General features: G+C 40.9%; 1 protein-coding gene across 4 annotated transcripts in view; it reads left to right on the plus strand.

The window, feature by feature from the left end:
* The window catches only part of LOC122816538 (ubiquitin carboxyl-terminal hydrolase 22-A), a 2,071,246-nt gene that overhangs the window by 1,652,415 nt on the left and 397,503 nt on the right, over positions 1–21,328 (plus strand). For all 4 annotated transcript variants that reach the window (XM_044089386.1, XM_044089387.1, XM_044089389.1 and 1 more), the window contains one exon: positions 17,345–17,503. In XM_044089386.1, the coding sequence (XP_043945321.1) occupies positions 17,345–17,503 (159 nt within the window). The remainder of the gene's footprint in view (positions 1–17,344; positions 17,504–21,328) is intronic.

Consider the following 21,328-nt stretch of genomic DNA (forward strand, 5'->3'; position numbering starts at 1 on the left):
GCATTGTCAGAATTATTTTTGGAGGGAAGAAAAGATGCATTCAGAGGGCACGCTAATGAAAGACAGTAAGTATAAAGAGACGGGAGTATCTAAGAAATGTTGAAGGTTTACCAGACAGTGGTAAGTGAGAGAGACTACATAACATCATAATTAACCACCATGTGTTTTACTAATGATACATTGATACTGCTAAAGTACTGGCATATTTTACAGTCTGACTCTAGTGTATTTTTATTGGCACAGTGCAAGCAATATGTTGTCACTCCTGAAAGGGGGAAGACAATACACTTCAGTCAGAGCAAGCATTCCATTAAAAATTAAAAAAGCATGTGCCAGGCTGAAGCAGTGTTGCTGAAAAGAGTAAGGAAATGTAAGAGCATAGACAGTATAAGCCACTGTGGCCTTTATATCTTATGTTACTGTACTGCAACTGCTTCATTTTTAAGGATGTGGGATATCATTCTATGCTACTGCTGGCAAGGACTTGACAGAAATTCATGGTTGAGGGTTATCAGCTTGAGGGTGATTGAAGGGCCCTAGTATAGGAGGAAAGCTGTTGAGTCTGAAAAACAAATCACATCTCTTGAAGGCTTTAAGGGTTACAAACATATCACAGAAGTGTAATGGTGTTATCCAGTACTGGTGATGCATGCTTGAAATGAGACATCATTGCATGCCCACATGCAGAGCACTGGGGAAAACGGAGATGTTCTTCATCTCACATTGCTGCAGTCCTTACACTTGGGTAGTCCGCTGTCCTCGGTCGGCCCGACTATCAAAGTATAAGGCTGACGTCGGTCAAGGCGCATTTGACTGACATCAGGACGTCAGGGTACAAATGCGCATGACCGACGTCATATCCTCAGTCTTTTTTGCCGCATGGTCCGATGCTGAAGCAGCTTTGCAAGTGCCGGTTGGCGTTCTGAAATTTTTCGATTCCGGAGTTTCAGACCGACTCAAAGTTGGCTAAGTACCCCGTTGGGGAATATTTTAGTTTTTTCTTGCCTCAGTGGTTTACCGGATGTCAGAAAAAGTGAATAATTGTATTTCTTGTGGGAAACAAATACCGCATAGAGATTACCATACTTTGTGTATTCCTTGTTTAGGGCCTGAGCACAACGTTGTTGGGTGCCGCTTTTGTGCTAGATTCAATAAACGCACTATAAAGAGAAGGTTAGATTGTGCCAGGTTAGTCTTCGGGAAGCGGTGCAATTATAAAATGCCGTCGGATGCTCCGACGCCCGCTTCCTCGAAGAAGCGCAAGGACAAAGCTATTAAGCCTAGGCTAGAAGAACCGTCCGTACCGGACGCCGGTTCTTTAGAGGTGTCGGTGGAGCCGGTGGTTCCACCGGAGGTTTCTTTGGGTTCCCAGGGAGAGACTTTGTTGTTGCAGGATGTGGCCTCTCAGGAGGCAGGTCAGGCTGAAGGGGCTTCTCAGGCTACTATACTACCCTCTCTTCCTAAGGTGGTTAGGCCCTCTCCTTCTGTTTCCAAGGCTTCTCCCAGAGGCAGGCCAGGTTTAGCTTCAGTTGGTGTCACCCCTAGTTCTTCTGGAACTGTGCCCAAGAAGCATATGCTTAAAATGGCAGAAGATTTGATTACTTTGATTAGGGGTTCCTTGCCCCCTCCTGATAAGAGGCCTAGGGTGGAGCCTGAGTTAGGGAGTTTTGAGCAGGCTTCGGATGTTTCAGAGTCTTCGGCTGAAGACTTGCAGGAGTATTCTCCTTATTCTTATTCTGAGGTGGATGATTCTACTCCTTCTGCTTCTCCTCCTGAGGATTTTTCATTTTCGGAGACTCTTCATTCCATGAGGGAACATTTTAAGTGGGAAGGTCAGGACTTCTCTGATTCCAGGAAAAGGCTTAGGGAATTTTTGTTTTTACCCCAGCATAGGCCTTTGGCTATACCTCCTGTTTTGGATGTGGTAGAAGATGTTTTTTCAGAGGCTTCTCTTAATCCTGATTCTTTGCCTCCTGCTCCTGTTAAACCGGATAGGTATTACAGGGTGCCTGAAGCTCATAAGTATCTTTTTAAGAGTCCTAGGGCGGACCCAGAAACTGTTAGCCAGGGGCCTAAAGGTGTTAAGGCTTCTGTTGTCAAGAATCCGGTTCCTTCTGATAAAGAGGCCAGGGCTTTGGATAGATGGGGAAAGAAAGTTTATACTTCCTCCACTCTAGCTATGAGGGCCTTGAATTGCCAGTTTCACATGTTGAAATACCAAAATTATCTCCTTTCACAATTGAAGTCTAAGGTTGATGCTCTGGCGGAAGGTATTGATTGTAAAGAGTTGCAAGATTTAGTACATGTTTCTGAACAGGTGGGTAAGCATTCTTTGCAATGTGGTTTTGATGCTGTACAGGCCTCGTCTAGGGTGGCTGCTACTGGGTCAGTTATTCGCAGGCACGCCTGGCTGAGGGATCAGAATTTATCTGACCATGTTAAAACAAGGATTTTAGATGCTCCTTTACAATCTGATGTGTTGTTTGGTTCTCCTGTTGAGTCTGTTTTAAAGAAAATGGAAGACAAGGCTAAGTCTATGCAGACTGTTAAAGATTTTTTGCAGGTTCAGCCTCCAAAGTTTCATAGAAATTGGCCTGCTAAAGGGTGGACGTATCCTTCTTATGATTCCCAGTCTAGGGGTAGAGCTAGACGTGGTAGGGGCAGAGCTCAGGGCTCTTTCAGGCCTAGGACAGGGAGTTCTCCTGCACAGTCTTCGGGTGAGGGCAGGGGTCAGTCCTTTCGTAAACAGACCCAATGACCTACCTTTTTAGCTGCCAGAGCCTTCTCGTCTGGCAGCACCTTTGGGAGGACGGTTGGCACTTTTCAAAGAAAATTGGAGTTTAATTGCCCAAGACAGATGGGTATTGGATATCATACACCACGGTTACAGGTTTTATTTCCATACCTTGCCTCCTTTCAAGGGCATGCCAGACGTTCCTCCTCCACAAAGAATAGAGGCTCACAAGCAAATTTCTCTGTTACTCCAAATAGGGGCCATTCAGCCAGTCCCTATGCCAGTGGTGGGCCTAGGATTTTATTCTCGCCTGTTCCTAGTACCAAAGAAAGGGAACACGTGGAGACCAATTTTGGACCTATCTATCCTCAACACTTATCTGGACATTCCCAAGTTCAAAATGTTGACGTTACAGCAGCTTTTACCTCTGCTGGGCAAAGATCATTGGATGGTAACTTTAGATCTCAAGGAGGCTTATCTTCATGTTCCTATCAGACTGAGTTGCAGGAAGTATCTGCGTTTTCGAGCTGGGAATTCTCATTATCAGTTCTCTGCATTGCCCTTTGGCTTATCTACTGCGCCCAGAGTGTTCACGAAAGTTCTGGCTCCAGTGATAGCTTTCCTCAGGTTAAAAGGAATACAGATTTATCCTTACTTGGACGATTGCCTGATTCTGGCTCAAGGAAAGGACGAACTTCTTCATCATTTACACTATGTGATAGCAGTGCTAAGATGCCTGGGGTATTCTGTGAACGAAATAAAGTCCAGTCTAGTACCCTCTCAGGACATGTGCTTTCTGGGTGTGAGACTGAATACAGCATCCCAGATGGCCTTTTTGACCCCGGACAAACAAAAGAATCTTTCCCTTTACTTTCATCAGTTGTCTCATCTGTCCAGGCTGACTGCAAGGACAGTCCTTCAAGCCTTTGGGGTTCATGGCATCTTGTATTCTGGTGCTTCCCAATGCCAAACTGCATATGAGGAAGCTGCAATGGTATCTCAAAAATGTATGGACACAGCACTGCCAGGATTTGGACACTGTCATTCAAATAATACCTTGCATTCAAAAGGAATTTTTGTGGTGGGCTCAGGAATGTCACCTAAACAAGGGACTCTCTGTGACCCGGCCAGAGGCGAGTCAGATTCTAACGACAGATGCCTCAGACATAGCTTGGGGAGCTCATCTGAATGGAAAGTGGATACAAGACAAGTGGCCTGCCAGACTACAGCATCTACATATCAACTTGAAAGAGATGTTAGCAGTCCAGTTTGCATTAATAGCTTTCAAGGATTTACTTCTTCCAGGGCAGGTGTTGATTCTAACAGACAACACAACTGTCATGTGGTACATCAACAAGCAAGGCGGAACACATTCTTATCCCCTCTGCAGGCAAGCAATGATTTTGTGGGAGACTGCTCTCAGTTTACAGCTAAATCTTCAGGCAAGGTTTCTGCCAGGAGCACAGAACTCCTTAGCAGATGTGTTGAGCAGACAAATTATGGATCCCCACGAGTGGAAATTGGATCCTCATGTATTTCAGAAATTGACAGTGTCATGAGGAACTCCAGACATAGATCTGTTCGCTTCTCCACTGAACCACCAGCTGCCAAAGTTTTGCACAAAAAGGTTTCATCCCACAGCTTGGAAAGTGGATGCTCTTTCTTTCAATTGGAGCAATCTTCATGTGTATGCCTTTCCACCTCTGCCTCTCCTCCCAAAGGTACTACTGAAGGCCAGACAAGACAAGCCAAGGATGATTTTGATAGCTCCAGATTGGCCTCGACAGCATTGGTACCCATTACTGAGAAGCCTGGTACGGAAGCCTCCATGGCCTTTACCTTCGATTCCACACCTGTTGTCTCAGGTGGACAGTCATTTGCTCAATGTCAAGCTTCACTCTCTGCACCTAACAGCCTGGCATATTCTGTTTTGAACCGTAGTGAGCCTCCACTTCCACAGCAAGTTTTGAATGTTATTTTGGAAGCTAGAAGGCCTAGTACAAGGAAAGTGTACGCAGATAAATGGAAGAGATTTTTATTTTGGAGTGCAGCAAAGGATTTTGATATTTCCGAGCCTAATTTATGTGTGGCTCTTCAATTTCTTACTGAGTTACTGGACAAAGGTTTGTCCTTCTCTTCTATTAAGGTTCATGCTGCAGCAATTTCAGCTCACTATGATTGTGACCCACCATTGTTTTCTCATCCTTTGTTCAAGCAATTTCTTAGAGGGGCAAAGAATAGAAGACCCCCACGAAGAGCTCCTACGCCTGCTTGGGATCTCAATTTTGTGTTGGAGAAACTCACTCTACAACCTTTTGAGCCTGCAGCTACTGCTGAGTTAAAGTTTTTATCATGGAAGACTGCTTTTTTGTTGGCTATTACCTCTGCAAGAAGGGTTTCTGAGTTACAGGCCCTTATGGCGGTTGAGCCTTTCTTAATTTTCCATAAGGATAGGGTATCTTTACGCACTAATCCTTCCTTTATGCCTAAAGTGGTTTCTAGTGTGGCTTTAAACCAAACTATTCATTTGCCTACTTTTTATGCAAATCCCCAAAATAAAGGGGAGAAGATTTTGCACACTTTAGATGTACACAGGCAGTTGCGATATTATTTGGACAGAACTAAGGGGTTCAGGCAGTCTCAGCAGTTATTTGTTTCTTTTGCTTTGAGTTCTCAGGGCAAGCCTGTGTCAAAACAAACTATTTCTAAGTGGATTGGGTTTTGCATTGCTTTCTGTTATTCCCATCATGGCAAGGAAATTCCAGCTGGGATTAGGCCTCATTCCACTAGGGCTACTGCCACTCGACAGCTTTTTGAGGGGTGGCAACTAAGGATATTTTGGAGGCAGCTACTTGGAGTTCAGTGCATACTTTCTCTAGGCATTATCACCTTCCACTTTACTCTAAATCCAGGGCTGGTTTTGCCACTGCTGTTTTGCAGGGCATTTTGGCAGCTCCTGCTTCCTTATAGTTTAGCCATCCACCCTTACCTCTGCTTTGGGATTCTACCCAAGTGTAAGGACTGCAGCAATGTGAGATGAAGAACATAGTACAGTTTTGTACCTACCATAAATGTAGATGTTCAAGATCCACATTGCTGCAGTCCAATTTACTCCTCCCTCCTTCCCCTCTTGGAGGCGGTTGTGTGGGTTGGGTTGTTAATAGGGTGTATATTGTATATATTGTACATATTATTAGTTCTAGGATGGTTGGTTGTTGGTTTGCTGTCTTTTGGTTTTGACCTTTATTTCTAGGGTCTTCTGACATCTGGGGCAAGAAAAGACTGAGGATATGACGTCGGTCATGCGCATTTGTACCCTGACGTCCTGATGTCAGTCAAATGCGCCTTGACCGACGTCAGCCTTATACTTTGATAGTCGGGCCGACCGAGGACAGCGGACTACCCAAGTGTAAGGACTGCAGCAATGTGGATCTTCGAACATCTACATTTATGGTAGGTACAAAACTGTACTTTTTTTTTCCTGTGGGAGAATGGTCTAATGAAATCCCCCACCAATTGTCACAGCTGGTCTGAATATTATTTGCTCAGAACACTGAACATAGGCTAATACACAGATATTTTTACCCATCCCACTTGGAAAAATATCTAGCAGACTGCATGGGTGAATTGGAAGGTGATCAGTAGTGGTAGGCAGTTGTTTAGCACATCAAATGCTGCCTTTGCTGTGTTCATTCAGCTTGCATAGGACAAGAAAAAGTAAGGTGGAAATATATTGTGTGTGTGTGTTTAAGGGGCACACAAATAGCCTCAAAAGATGATTGGTCAGCTGGTATTTCATAACAAAATGCTAAACTAATATTTCTGCCATATTACAAAGCATAAAAACAAGGTTTTCTTTTACCGTGTGCGTCTAGTGCATTTAAGTATATTGTGCTACTGTAATAATGCTGGCAGGCTGATAAACTGTATAACTGTTCTTTTCTCCTACCATAATGGAACAAATTAGTTAAGAGATTATTGAACAAATAGATCTCAGCAGGAACTGTATTTTGCCAACATCAGCATACACAGGGACTGAAACACTTTTATTTTGCATTGTTATTGTTTCACTCTGGAAATATTGTCTTACTTTTTGAGTTTACTTTCACAATATACAAACTAGCCTGATTTCTATTAAGGGCTCCTATACTGCTTTATGTATAGGAGGATGTGTTTAAAACAATGGATTTCTGTATGTTTCTGTTTTATATATTTGTATTTGCTTGTGTGGCCCAGTTCACGGCTGAAAAGTGTCCTTGGATCAGCCCACCTATCCAGGTAACAAATGTTAAGTAAATAAATAAAACATAACCCATTTACGGACAGCAAGTGAAGAACCACAAGGAAAGAAGAACAAGTACTTTGTTTAAACACTGAGATATAATTTAAAATAATAAAAAGTTCCTCTGTTAATCCACAAATAAGCGCTTTCGTTTAATATCTATTAAACTTCATCAGACAAACGTATCTGTTGACCTCACTTCTTTTATACTAAACTTCATTCATTAAAGAAAAAAATCACATGACTCTACAGTAATTAAGCATGCCTCTTCCCCCAAAAATAAAGTAAAATTAAATCTAAAAACAAATGACTGGTGTTAATACATACTATATGCTCCACTTATAAATAATTAAGCCTTTAAAAATCTAAAGTGCATATACTATAACAGAGAGTGGAGAGCATGAAATAAAATACATATATATTTATAGCAGCTAAAAAGTGTAAAAAATCATAATATGTACATATTAAAATACTATTTTACTATATTTTATTTTATTAAAAAGTCTCATTGAAAGTCGTCACATTCAAAAGTATGTGAATCTTTACGCTGATATCTATATTTTGTGTATAAATATATACTAGTGCTATGGGACAACTAATATATCCTTATATAAACATACTTAAACAATTTATATGATCTATCAGCATCATAATGGAGTTATATACAATATTAAAATATATATTAAAATATATGTAAAAATTGATGTTAAAAATAGTGTATATAAATAGTTTACTTATATGTATTAAATATGTGAATAAATAAATTATTTAATGAACATATATGTACACCAATTGTTTAATTTTATATTGTTATTACTATTCTTTATAATGATTAATAAAAATTATTAAATGTGTATATATATATATATATATATATAAAATAAATAAAATCAATTTAAATTTTATATATGAATTCAATAAATAAAACATGTTAAAGTGCACTGCCTTCAAAATTGTTCATTACAAGCAGTTCTCGGCATTAAAATTAAACTTTTTCCAAACTACCACTTAACATGGTTTAACAGTTTAGACAAGAACAGATGATACGGTGAAGTCAGATGAGTATACACAAAACCAAGTCATTCATTTTAATCTTCTTAATTTAAGAATGTTCTTGATATTTCTGGTCTCGTTGATGGCAGATGATCTTATAGCATCTAATAAATGTTGCTGCCACAACTCCTTTATCTTTAACTTGGTATCATATTTATCCCCTCTGTTTAGTGCAATTAGGTGCTTTTGCAGGCTCTGACTCTGACACCTGCTTCTGTCATTTCCCATCTATAAGCAACAGTGCACTCACAGATGGTACAGTTTGCTAAGCTAAAGCCATTCCATCATTGGTTGCTGATCCTCTCCCCACATGCCACTGATTCTGATATCCATTTTATAATTGCTGAGGTTAGGGTTGGTATTCCTTTGGTCTTTGCCCACAAGCATGTCTGTGGCACCAACACAGAGGTCCAACCCACCCATTTCCCAAGCCCCCCAATGCACTTTCCACTACTAGAATTCAGGCCAAGTAATCCAAAAACTGGACACCTACCAACTTACCACAATATGAGCTGGGTGGGTCCTCCAGTCATCCATCCTGCCCAGGCCCCTTTCAGCATCTGATGAAGCTGGTCCAGGATTTTCCTCTTATCTTACTCTTATGAAACTTGTATCATTCCTCATGACAGCCTTCCACATTAGAGGTTCTTATTCAAAGAAGGAAAAAGAAACCTTCCTCTGAGGTGAATGAGGTAGCATGTGTTTTCCAGATATCCTTACACTCGAGCCTGTGACACAGATATGGAGGGCATCATATTTTCTGCTTCCTCAGTGGAGGATGTCTAATTTGATGAAAGTTTTAATAGGATAAATAATCAGTATAAATGGGATTCTGAGGAGTTATGGGCCTACCAGAGACAAAGCTCTTAGCCATAACTGCAGTCATTGATGCCTTTACCAAAACTTCCTTGGAACCTGACTGTCAATCCACTACTCCCAGGAGGCCCATCTGCTTCAGTATGGTTCAGATTTCTGCAAGTACTTGTACAAACGTCTTGTTGCTGATCCCGCTTTGGTGTTCCTGGATGCCAACAAGGGGTATAATGGTGTTCCAGCTAAGAATTTGCTTTCCAGTGGCATTAGTTTAAGAAGGAAGAAAATTTATATTTTTGCTACTCTGGCCTTCAGGACCTTAAACTGCCTTGCATATATGTTGAAGTACCAAGAGAATGTTCTATCTCAGTTGAAAAATAAGGCTCTGAAAGATAAGAGGTTAGATTTATGCCTCCTCACCCCTCATGTTGGCAGAATGTATCATGTAGGGTGGCAACCACTGGGTCAGTCCTTAGGAGACCTGCTTGGCTTGAGGACATTGCACCTGTCAGATCATGTCAAAGCACAGTTCATTAATACATCTCTGGAGAAGGTACTACCCTTTGAACCTCTGGCAAAACAAGTTTTTGAAAATGGAGGAAAATGGAAGACACTGCAGTCAATTAAATGATGGTTTTATTCTTATGTGCCTAGTGGTTACAACTACCCTACAGAGAGTTGGCTTTTGCACTAGAGACAGGAAAAATAAGTAAACTGACAAAGGCTGATATGAGAAAGTAGCAATCTGATCGGTAGGTGAAAACTGGGTGCTCTCAGTCCTGAGACCTCGATAGGTAGCATCCGTGACTTTCTTCTCCCTCTCCAGCCCTTTCCTTCTCTGAACCCATCTTTTCCCCTCCATCGGCAAGCAAAGGGTAGGGTTAGGTTTTGCACATCAGTGTCAGGGATACAGGCTTCAGTTTTAGAAATGACAGAATTCTTGTGTATCCAAACCATTTTAGTTTCACCCTTGTTGCAGTATTTATTGCAGGGTGTAAAAGAGAAGTTACCAAAAAAATAAAATAAATAAATAAAACTAAACCATAACGCATAAGCTTCTATTCAGAGTTGTTCATAGTTCCAAGAGCAAGACATACTGTTGAGGTCCATATCAGAACTTTCATGGTTAATAAAGTTTCTAACAGTATTAAAGTTCAAGAAGCTTACTTTACAAGCTCTGCCTCTACTCTTCCCTCAAGCCTTCATGGTCACCTTGATCTGAAAGATGCCTACCTTCATATACCCATAGTCATGGAAAGACAGTCATTGCATAAGAATCAGAATGGGGGTGTCCACTTCCAGTTCAATCCCTTGCCTTCCCTTTGACACAAAGGGAACTAAATTTACTTTGACTTCCTTCAAATGTAGGACGGTCTTTGAACCTTCCAAATTCCCACTTCCAACTGTGAGACAAATCTTGTTCCTGTGAGCTCATCTAGACACCATTTACCAGAGGGCTTTCTTTCCTTGAGAAAACATTCTGTGCATGCATATTCATTTCACATCTATTTCCTAGCAAGACCAGAGTACTTTGAGAGTTTCTCATGACACTGGATTATTTGACCTTCTCAGTCCTGATGGTCCCTCTAACAAAGATTACACATGAGGAAGCTTCACTGGCACCTCAGAAGTCTTGCAGTGTCCCATTCCTCTCATGCCCTTTATCAAGAAAGTGCTTTTAAGGTGGGTAGAATTGGTAAACCTCAGCTAATGGACCCCTTCAGGTTAGACTCAGACATACACATAGTTACAACAGACTCCTCTGATATCAGCAAGGGAACCTTCTTAGGGGGGTCTCCAGATCCAGGGAGTCTGAGACAAAGTACCTAGAAGAAAATACATAAACAAACAGAGGACATTCTTGTCATACCTCCTATGCAGGTTGGCTGTGGAATTGTGAACTCTGGCCCAGGAGTCAGGAATGGCACTAAGGGTGTCCTGCATCCCTTCTCATTAACACTCTCTTGCAAACCAGCTGAACAGGTCATAGGCAGACCCTCACTAATCAGTGATGTGCAGAGATGTGTTTATCATTATGAACACTGATGCTGTAATAAAAGCTTAATAGGATTATACTGAGAATAGGATATACCAGCTAGCCAGCTTCCAAAGCTTCTGGGCATCTTCCATGCTCCCAAACCATCAGTCATCTTGAGCTGAGCTAACTAAAAGACAAATTTGGGCACCAAGTCTTTTCCACCCTGTGTTCCTTGTTGCCAGTAAAGCAATTCTTAAAAGTGGTCTAGCACCTGAGGGTCCCCAAGAAGGACCCTACTCCACTATGGCACCTCAGCTGTATCCTTGAGAAGCTAGCATTACACCCACGCTTTCAACCAGTTGCAGATGCATCCTTGAAGTTCCTGAGCTAGAAAACTGACTTCTTAGTGGCTGTTATTTTGGCAAGGGTGATTTCAGAACCATAGTCTCTCATGTACAGTGAACCTTTTCTAATCTTCTGCTGGGACAGGATCACTTTACACACAAACCCTTTTTTCAAACCTGCATTGCTGTGTGGTGCTGAGGAATGGCGCCCTGGCAGTAACCCAGATAACCAGGGCTTGGTTAACAACCTCAGCACTGAGAGAGTCAGAGGAAGGTTGAAGGAGGAGTAAAGGGACTTTGCCTGCTTTCCTCTCACAATGATGAAGAGCAGAGTTACCAGCACTCAAGGAGCAAATAGGGAAGGGAGTCTTCTGTACTGGACCAGGGAATCCACTCCCTATTTTCAAAGAAGGAGGGCTGCTTGCTGGTGACATACTTTGCTCTTCTGCTAGTTAGCCAAGTGTGTGCAAGGAGTTAAGGCTATAAAAGCAAAAACCTTGAACGACCTACGATGACTACATTAATGATGGCTCCCTCTTGGCTGACTTTTGCCCTAGTAATGAGGGATTGAATGGTTCGCTTGGTCAAGAGGTAATGGGGGGAGGGAGATGCAAACAGTGCAAAAAAAAAAAATCTTCCTTGCCCAGTGTAGTAACAGAGTAGTCTTTGAATCATGCCATTCACTTCCCAGTGTTATTTCCTACCAACTAGGATAGAAAGGAGAGAATTCCATATTCCCTAGATGTGCATAGACAATTTAGGTTTTACCTGGATGGTTATTTATACCTTTTTCATGGTAGAGAGGGAGGGTCTGTCTCCAAATAGATCATTCGCAAATGGTTGTCCAGTGTTCTTGTTTCTGCAACTAAGATGGCAAACCAGTACCATGGCTGGTAAGGGCCCACTCTCTTTTTTTACAGCCACAACAAGAACTACTGCCTTCCTTGGGGGAGGGGGTCAGCACTGAGACTGTTTTAGAAGAAGCTCCATAATCCTCACTAATTAGTCTGGAGATTGTCTACAACTAGAGCAGGATTTTTAAAGACGTCTTGCAAGGGTTACTTCAGCCAGCACGTCCTTGGGTCCAGTTGCTTATCAGTCCCTGAGCTTTGGGAACATTCCCAAATGTGAAGACTACTGCAACAGTGAACTACATGAAGAATGTAGTGCATCTGTGTTAGGAATATTGGGTGTGTTCATTACTGCTGTAGTGTCAACCTCCTTCAATCCCTCCTCTTCTTATCCTTTGAATGTCAAGGGGGCTGGGGTAGAGATAGTCACCCCTCTTCCCTCTTGACCATCAACACCACAAGGTATCCTATGTATACATATTGACCTAGAACCTGGAGAGGAAACCAGGTGGGATCTTTTATTCTGCAATAGATGGGGGCAATCCTTTTTGCCTTAACCATCTGCGCAGATACTGCTCTGGATCAGCCGCAAGTTTCTGGAGGGTGCTAGGGTAAGAAATACTCAAAAGTACCATGGATGTGCATACCTTATTATAATACAGATATGCTGACATCTGTAAGGGCATCTACCTGACCTTGAGTTAGAAGGCTGCTATGCTGTGGAAACTGGGCCAGACATCAGGCCTTCTGTGGCAAAGTCTCCAGATGTTAGATCCGCTGCAGCAGTGAACATAACTCTAACATCTACTGTTAAAGTATCTAACTAACACAACTGTACTATTCTTGAAGCTTAGTTTATGGTCAGATGCACTGGGTTTAATTTGAGCCATGGACACTGGGAAAGCCATCTGGGGAGGGTTGAGAGTTAGTGACCAGTACCACTCCACAAATTTTATGGGGAGGGTGTTAGAGTCCTCCTGCAAGAGCTCTGTGTAAGAGAAACCTGAGATTGCAGCCTTTGTAACTTAGGACATATTGGTCCATGAACTGGCCAAGGGATGAGCATGCACTCTACTTGGAATAGCAGATATGCTGATGTATGCACCTGTATTGGAATCAATATAGTGAGCATTACATCTTACTTTCTGGCAAAGTGGGGTGTTAGGAGACTTTTTTTTTGTACATTTCTATCTCCCACTGGATAACAACTAAAATCCTAGTCACTTGCTGTCCCTCTTCTGATGCTTATGATGCTGTGAGTTAAAAGGAATGAATGGGTCAGCAGTAGGTGTTAGGGGCTTGATGGTTGTGGCATGTGGCAGGTTTAATTGAAGAGCATCACCCCAAACAAGTCAAGCCAGAATAACTTCATCTGTCTACTAACTTAACCAAATGTTGTCATTAACACAAATTATTTGTGAGCGGTTATTTCCATTATCCTTAGTTTTGGATCTCCAGATACATAATTTTGGTCATTTTTTTCACATCATTTAATAGTTGCATTGTTATAGTCACACTACAGGCGTACAGTAACTTCCATTGTTTCAGCCACTGTTCTGGTATATGTAAACCAGTGTGTAGGATTTTAATAAGTATGTTGATGTGGTCTGTGTTGTGATGAAGTGTTGAGTCATATGTGTATTTCATAAATGTTAAGCCTTCCTTCATGTTGAGAAATCTTGTTTTTGATTGCAAATAGTTGGAGCAAGTATGCATCCTTGTGGTACTACAGCCTTCACATAAGGTGTGTTGATTATGCTTTGCCAGACATTTGTGTGTGCACAGTGAAAGAGCTAGTTAGTAAACTAGTTTAGGGCATGACTTAAGCACTCTGTAGTATAGTGTACTAAATGCCTTTGAAAACTGAAGAGTAGCTGCCATATATTTTGGTCTTTATCCCAATGCGAAGAAGGCGTTCAGTGAATATTGGTGCTGTGCCCTGCCCTGCAGCTGTGTCTCGAGTCAAAATGTTCTGTTAAGATAATTGGCAGCTTGTTTGTGTACCGCTTTAAGAACATTATCAAGAGGACTAGGGATGCTTGCTGGTCTGTAACTTTCAAGCATTTATTTTCAGAAGTGGAATGATTTTATTTAGTTTCCGCTTATCTATGGCAGTTCCACTTGCTAATCTTTGATGTATAACCGATAATCCAGGAACAGGGGCAGTCTGACATTAGCAACTGTGATAGTTTATAGATAATAAGCCATGATTTTCACTTTACAAAGTGCTATTTTCACTGCGTTGACTATTCCAGAATAAATCTAGTTGTGTTTTAATGGCAGCATTGTGGATTTCTCTGAGAACATATCTCTAGTTAAATGATCTATAATTATACAGAAGTAATCCTTGAATGCCTTTGGTGTCCCTGTATGAAAGACAAGCAAATGAATTATCATTTTTTAATATTCTTTTTCATATGGTGTCATTACAGCCTTCCAGATATTGAATCACTCTTGAAGCAGAGTATGTTAATCTTGCTTAGTATGATATATTTGAGATATCTGTTTCAGATGGCATTTATAGATTCTTGTGCCATTCCTGTCACATTTTCTTGTACTTGCTCCATACTTCTTCCCCATCAGTCATGAAATCCTTGACTGTTTTGTATATGTTCTGCATTGTCTTTTTCTAGTTTGCCTTATCTGTCCAATGTGGTGACTCACAAGATTTCACAGAACACACCATCTGAAGACTTTCACCAAGTCCAAAGTGCAACTGCAGACTGAGTTAAACTCTCACAGTACTGTACAAGGCTGAAGAGCCAGTCTTTCCATAATGTGGACAGAATGTGCATTGTTCCTGTTTGGATAGTTTATCTACAGCTTTCTTCACCACTGGTGTCTGCCAGTAGGTCCAAGGGTTACCACAGTGCCAAGCCCTCACTACCCTCCAGCTACAGCTCCTTCCTGTTGTCATCAATGACTCTGAGGTCCCTTAACACCACTTCATTTAATTTAGCTTTACGTTATTAGTCTACCGCATTGACTTGCTTGTATATGTTTTTAAATGTATTTTATGGTTATCATTTTGATACTATTCTTTAGTTTTTAAGAAGTGCAACAAATTGACCTTAAACTACTGTCACCTCAGTGATTTATATCTTGGTCATACTTCATTAGGACTTCACTTCCCTATCTTCATTTAGAGCACAGTCTTCTTTGAGATAGGACTTGTCCACCAGATGTTCCTCAGAATCTCTCAGTCTCAGTTCTCTGAATCTTTTGTGCTTGTTTTGCCAGTGTCTTGTCTAGTAAATCTAATTTGGCTTATTGCTAAGTGGTGCATAGCTGCTAAAGTTCTTCTCCTCTTAACTCAAGTTTCCAGAATGTATAGCCTTGGATCTTGTAACATGACAAGTATGCCCCTAAGTTGTGTACCAAGGTGCTCTGTTGTGTGACAGGCAAACTGGTCCGTGTACCAAACAGTGCTGCTGAGGTACATGGGTAGCAGGCAGATCACTTTTGGTAGTATGGGCCGTATTTGAAGCGTTAATGAGCAGTGTTAATGACTTTAAGGGCCACAGACCTTTCTGTGTTTAAAGGTGATGTAGTATGGACAGCCAGTTTAAATAATACTGGCTTATTATGAGAAACAGACTGATCATGGTTTGCAGTAGACTTGCTGCAAGCAGGGTAGCAGGATAATTAGGGACAACATGACTTGAGTACCATTGCCAGTAGAGTTAATATGAGCCTGCATGACTCTGCAAATTGACACTAGTTGTACTGTGGGCTTTACAACAGACACTGCTATGTTCAGTGTAGGTACAGTGATGTGTACCTAGCTGAGCAGTGTTAGCAGTGTATTCACCTTGGCCAGGATGTTTCAATTCCGCAGGTCACTTGTCTGTAGTTAAGGCAGGTGCTCCACTGTTTTATATATGTGTGGTATCTCCAGTGTGCATGTTGGTGCTTTTAATGTTCTCATTGTGAAACGTGTATGCTGAATTTTTGGGCAAGCTACTATTTGGCAGGTAACAATGTTTCAGTAGTTTATGCTGCTGCATCACTCTGCTTGGCTACTGATTTTTGTTTCCTGGCTGGAATACTGTCTTTGTAAAATCTGCATATATTCCTGCATCCATATGTTTTTCATCATGTGTTCCAATTTCCTTCTCCATCCCAATCACATGCATATAGATTAAGTGGTGATCCTCCACAGTTGTCCATGGATGTGCTTGTTTTGTGTGTGTGTGTGTGTGTGTGTGTGTGTGTGTGTGTGTGTGTGTGTGTGTGTATACTGTATATCTGTGCATATCTACCTTGACAGACTGCTGTCCTTTATAGTATAGTTTTTTTTCTAATGTATGTTACCTTTGAGTGTGGCTTTTGCTTTGCCCATGTTGCTGAGCAGGATAAAGTGATTCTCAAAGTGAATGAATGAATGGCTGTATGTGTGGTGCCATTTGTGTAGAATGTCTCCTGATCTGAATGTTGTGTTTCATTTTGGTCAGATACTGTAATAGTAACACTTCACTTCACACTGTACAATAATCTGTGAATTGCTCTTGTGCACTGCTTTTACATGTCACTTTGCTGGGCCGTTGCATAGCAGTCATATGTTTTATTTCTTAAGTCCTTCTTAACATTTCTTAACCTCATTGTCTTTATAGTGGGAAGCATTTCAAATTTTCTGCTAAATTCTTATTCAGACATAGTGTCTGCTCTATGAAGAGAGATTGTTCAAATAAATTGAACTCTTAATAGCACTAGTGTAGGTCATCATGTGCAGCACAAATGTTTAACAACTGGAGAAAACAGATAACACGTGGTGGGAATGTATGTTGGGCATCTGCTGTTAAGATGATCACTACAGGCAGACTTTTTTTGTATTTTAAATAATGGATAAAAAGTTTTATTGCTTTGTGAAAAATTAAAACAATGTTAAAATTAAAACAATAAGTTGAAAAGCAGCTGTAGTCATGATGCTTATTAACCTTAATGAGATTTTGATCTTCAAAATGTATTTAATATTTTTGGTATGTATATTGCAGAAAATTAATCACCATCGCTCATTTGGTCTTTGATTTGCTTCAGTAATGTATTTTATTGCCAATAAAACTTTTTTTTTCATTTAGTAAAGCATATTGCAAAATAAACATGCTTGTAAAGTTTTCTCTATTTTGGTATTTTTTAATAGATGCGCATTTCTTTAACAAGTAAAATCTTTAATCTGCATGTTGCTATATACCCAAAGAGAAAAAAAGAATGGCATTTGCTGTAAACATTATATAGTAATAATCAACCTTTTTGTTCAGCTTCCGTATAATTCTTTTTTCTTTGTTACAGTGGTGTTTCCACGACGATAGACCCTTTCTGGGATATCAGTTTAGACCTGCCTGGCTCCTCCACCCCGTTCTGGCCCCTGAGCCCTGGGAGCGATGGCAGCGTGGTGAACGGGGAAAGCCACATTTCAGGAACCACCACACTTACAGACTGCCTACGCAGGTATTTCACCTTGATTCTTTTGAAGTGGGGCTGGAGGGCTGTTCCGGGTTGCTGAATCCCAAGTAGCAGTTCATAGGTATGATTCTGCAGAGGTGTGACTATCAGAGTTCTAATTTTGTTTCTATTTGTCCTTTATAGTATGTTTCCTCTGAGCACTGTAAAATGTATAATTAAAATGGATAAAGAAAGGAAAAATTTAATAAAGTAGAGGTGATATAAACACATGCTACTCCTGATGAAAAATGTCAAGTTTATAGGAATTTTTATTTGACTTTAGATTATGGTAGGTAGGTTTATTTTAGAAGAACCACTGATGTAATCTTGATGAGAAAATTAGCTAATCATCCAACCTTTTTACCACCTTGGATATATGACCCCTGATGTCTTATGCTGAACCTAGATAATTGCTTGATGTTGTCTTTGAAAAACTGGTGGGTTGCTGGTGGTTGGCAAGCCCGCAAGTGGGGAAGAACACATTAATCTTACGTACAATCAGTTAATATGTGGCACTGTTTGGCTAAACTGGTTTTCACATGGATTCATTATATTAATTACTTGACCTAGGGAGGATAGTCAAATTTGGACATTCCATATTGTTCTGTTTAGCACAATTTCTCCCTAGATTCTTTTCTGTGTAGGTATTATCCTAGTGTCGTAGTCTGTATATGCTGTTTAGTATCCTTTCCTATTTAACCTCCATGGCTTTGTATTTGCATCTGTTGGATCTCCAGCCAAAATACCACTGGTTATTTCAAATAAACGAGACCTGTTGATTAGTGTATGACGTCTGTGGTTAGTATAGTGAACTGGGTATTTTACCCTGTGGTTTTACATGAATGATGAGTTCCTGACAGTCATGCACTCCGTGTTATCATGGTCTTTGCATTTTCTCTGGAAGTGGTGCATTGTGGCAGCCTTTTCCACATGTTTTGCTTTTCCATCACAATCGTATCTTCTCTTGGGAGTCTTTGTAAAACAAGGGTCTCCCTGTTTCCTCCTACTGTAGAAGCAAATCAGTTGTTGTGGTTCATAGTCCTTCCTTTCCTAGCTTACCTTTCTTTCACCAAAGTCTCCATATTTTTGAATACTGAGTTATAAGCAGCACAAACAGAAATGAATCTGTGCTCTTCATCTTCAAGTTAGTGCATGCCTCACAGCTGACAGTAGACTGAAGGGCTGTTCCTTCAATAAGGTCACTGCAAAGGAGTTAGCTCTCTAACACCCCACCAAGGTGCATTAATTGTATTTGTAACTGGGCTTCTGTGGGCTCAGACCATTCCTTTGGAAGGCTATGGCTTTATCCACTCCAAAAAGTAAGTAAAATAAATGTTGCATTGCAGTTGAATGGACTTTGGGGCCTCCTGTTTCATTCAATTTCCATCTGTTCTTCCCCACTTCAAAGAAGTGACATGGAGCCATTTCCATTGCTGTTGAAGCCTTTTTCAACTCCATGTTGCAGAGAAAGACAAATATTGTTTTTACCATTGGTAGCTGTTCTACAGCAAGCCTTGGAATTTTGGCAGTTTGAAGAGGAGCAGGAAGGTTTGAGTAGCCAGAGTCCAACTCTTGCTGCTGCTTGTGAGGGACATCTGATCTGCTTCATGTCTGTACATAATGCAGTGTAGGTTTGAACATTTAACAATGGATGTCTGATGTGGAGCATATGAAGTTCTTGGTAGTTATGGCATGATATGATTGAGGCGAGAAGATGAAGTAAAACCCAAAAAAAACTGCTCCATTCTAATACCTGCCACTACATCCAGGTGACTCCTATCATTTTCATGTCTTCCTGCAGCCTTAAGCTTATGGAGATCCCCTCCTCTAGCTCACAGTGGGGAAAAGCAGGTGATGAGAGAAAGTGTGGAAAATATTGAATATCAGAGGTCTTAGTATCATCAGGTAAATTGGAAAATGTCTGTCTTTAAAGAGCATTACTGTCAGTACTGAGTAGGATTTTCCTCTTTTATATCCCCATATAAGTTCTGTAATTTCCATGGAGTCTTTGCTCTTAAGTTGAACTTGGCTTCTGCAAGCACATGCTTGATATCTAGAATGACACTTCCAGTTCTTGCTTTTAAAGTTCCTAAGTTTCACTGATGAAAAGTTCCTATATTCAGTGCCTAAAGTGCAGAAAAGTGTTCCTGTACTTAACATGTAGCAAACCAGGACCGGTACACACACAGTTTGATTATACAGCCTGGCAGAGGAGCTCAGCATGAAACCACTTAAGCACTTCAGATCAGCAATCATGAGGAGACTGAAAGAAGATCAAAACTCTCATCATATACCACAAAAGATGTTTGCCGTGGAGGGTGGACTTTGTAGGGCTGGTGAGAGAATGAGAAGGTAAAGGGTCAGGAAGCCAGACATTATCCAAGTCATCTTTTGCAAAGTCTGCCTACAAGGCAGCCATTGTCCCTTAGCTAGTGAAGGATAAACCTTGCATTTCATATCTGATGACAATGAAAGGAGTGCTTAAGGTTCATCTTTAGCATCCTACGTAGGTGCATCATTTATTGTTAGTGCTAGCCTTTCCCATTAGTTTCCAGAGCTGATTTTACCTATTTATCTCTCAAAGAATCATCACTTGAATAGCTCATTTAAGGCAAGTGGTTGAATTTGAAATCAGGTCTGCTTCTGTAACCCCCATGAAGGCCCTGCAGCATAAGGTGAATAGTTCTTCCATGTCAGGTAGTCCCATGGGGGATGGCCTGGATGCTGGACATGATTTTGATATTTGGTGGGATCTGTCTTCATGGGTGCTCACACTTTGAAAGTTTGACACCCTCACCGGGGCCACTGTGGGCTTCTTATGACTTAGTGCTGCATGCTGCATTTGCTACCTCAATTGTTGCTATATCATCAGCTGATACCTGTCTGCATTTCAATCATCACTTCATGTTTTGGATGAACTCTCTTCTTCCTTCTGAAACTAAGATAGCAAACCATTTCCTCTCTCCCTTATTTTTCTCATGCCGCTGGCATTGAGCTAATGTGAAGTATCCCAGGGTAGTTCAACTTGTGATCTCTGGTTGGGTGTAGGTCTCTGAGATCATAATGTCTTTCTGCCTTGCTTCTAGATGATGAGTCAAAAGCTTTGTACAGGGTAATTAAGAGGGTGCTGTATTCTGCCTTTTTAGATATTAAATCCTTCTACTGCCTTTGTTACCTGTCCCATTCCTGTCCTTCCTTCCTTTTGGTCTGTTCTGGGGTTAAAGAGTCTCTGGGGAAAGACTCCTGTAACTGCTTCCTCATTGGGCTTTGAGATAACCCACTATAACTGACTCCAGTGACACTATAACTGAGGAAGCAGGCTCACTTTATAGTGTGGCTTAGGCTCACCTCTTAAAGATCAGCTGATGTAGACCATTCCATATGCCTCCTTATATAGAGAGGTTCTGTTTCAGCAACTTCCTAGGACCTGGCCAGAAATATCCAAAAGAGACAATCTGCAGTAGACTCTCTCTTGTCCAGCCTCCTCTTTAATCAGCCTTCAAATTTCTGCTGTTGCTCTAGCAAAAGACAACAGAGAAGAACAACACGCCTCCTCTGGGCTAAATAATGACAGGCATTTGAGTTTTAGACTTCATATTCATTACAAAAATGTATGCTAACACAAATCCATTTTTTTCTAGCTGATTTAACCTATAAATGCTATTTTGTATGCGTTTACAACTTATGTCCACTTACCCCCTTGGTGAGATCCCCTTGATGGCCTCCTCCCATTTCTTCTCAAATCTAAGTTCCCAGACTAGTTTTATTGTAACCTTTCTTATTCCTCTTGCCAAAACTTAATCCTTTTGCTGATTTTGACTTGTGGGATTT

This window comes from Protopterus annectens, chromosome 12.part0 (assembly GCF_019279795.1).
Source record: "Protopterus annectens isolate FY-2018-M chromosome 12.part0, PAN1.0, whole genome shotgun sequence".
Taxonomy (NCBI): Eukaryota; Metazoa; Chordata; order Ceratodontiformes; family Protopteridae; genus Protopterus; species Protopterus annectens.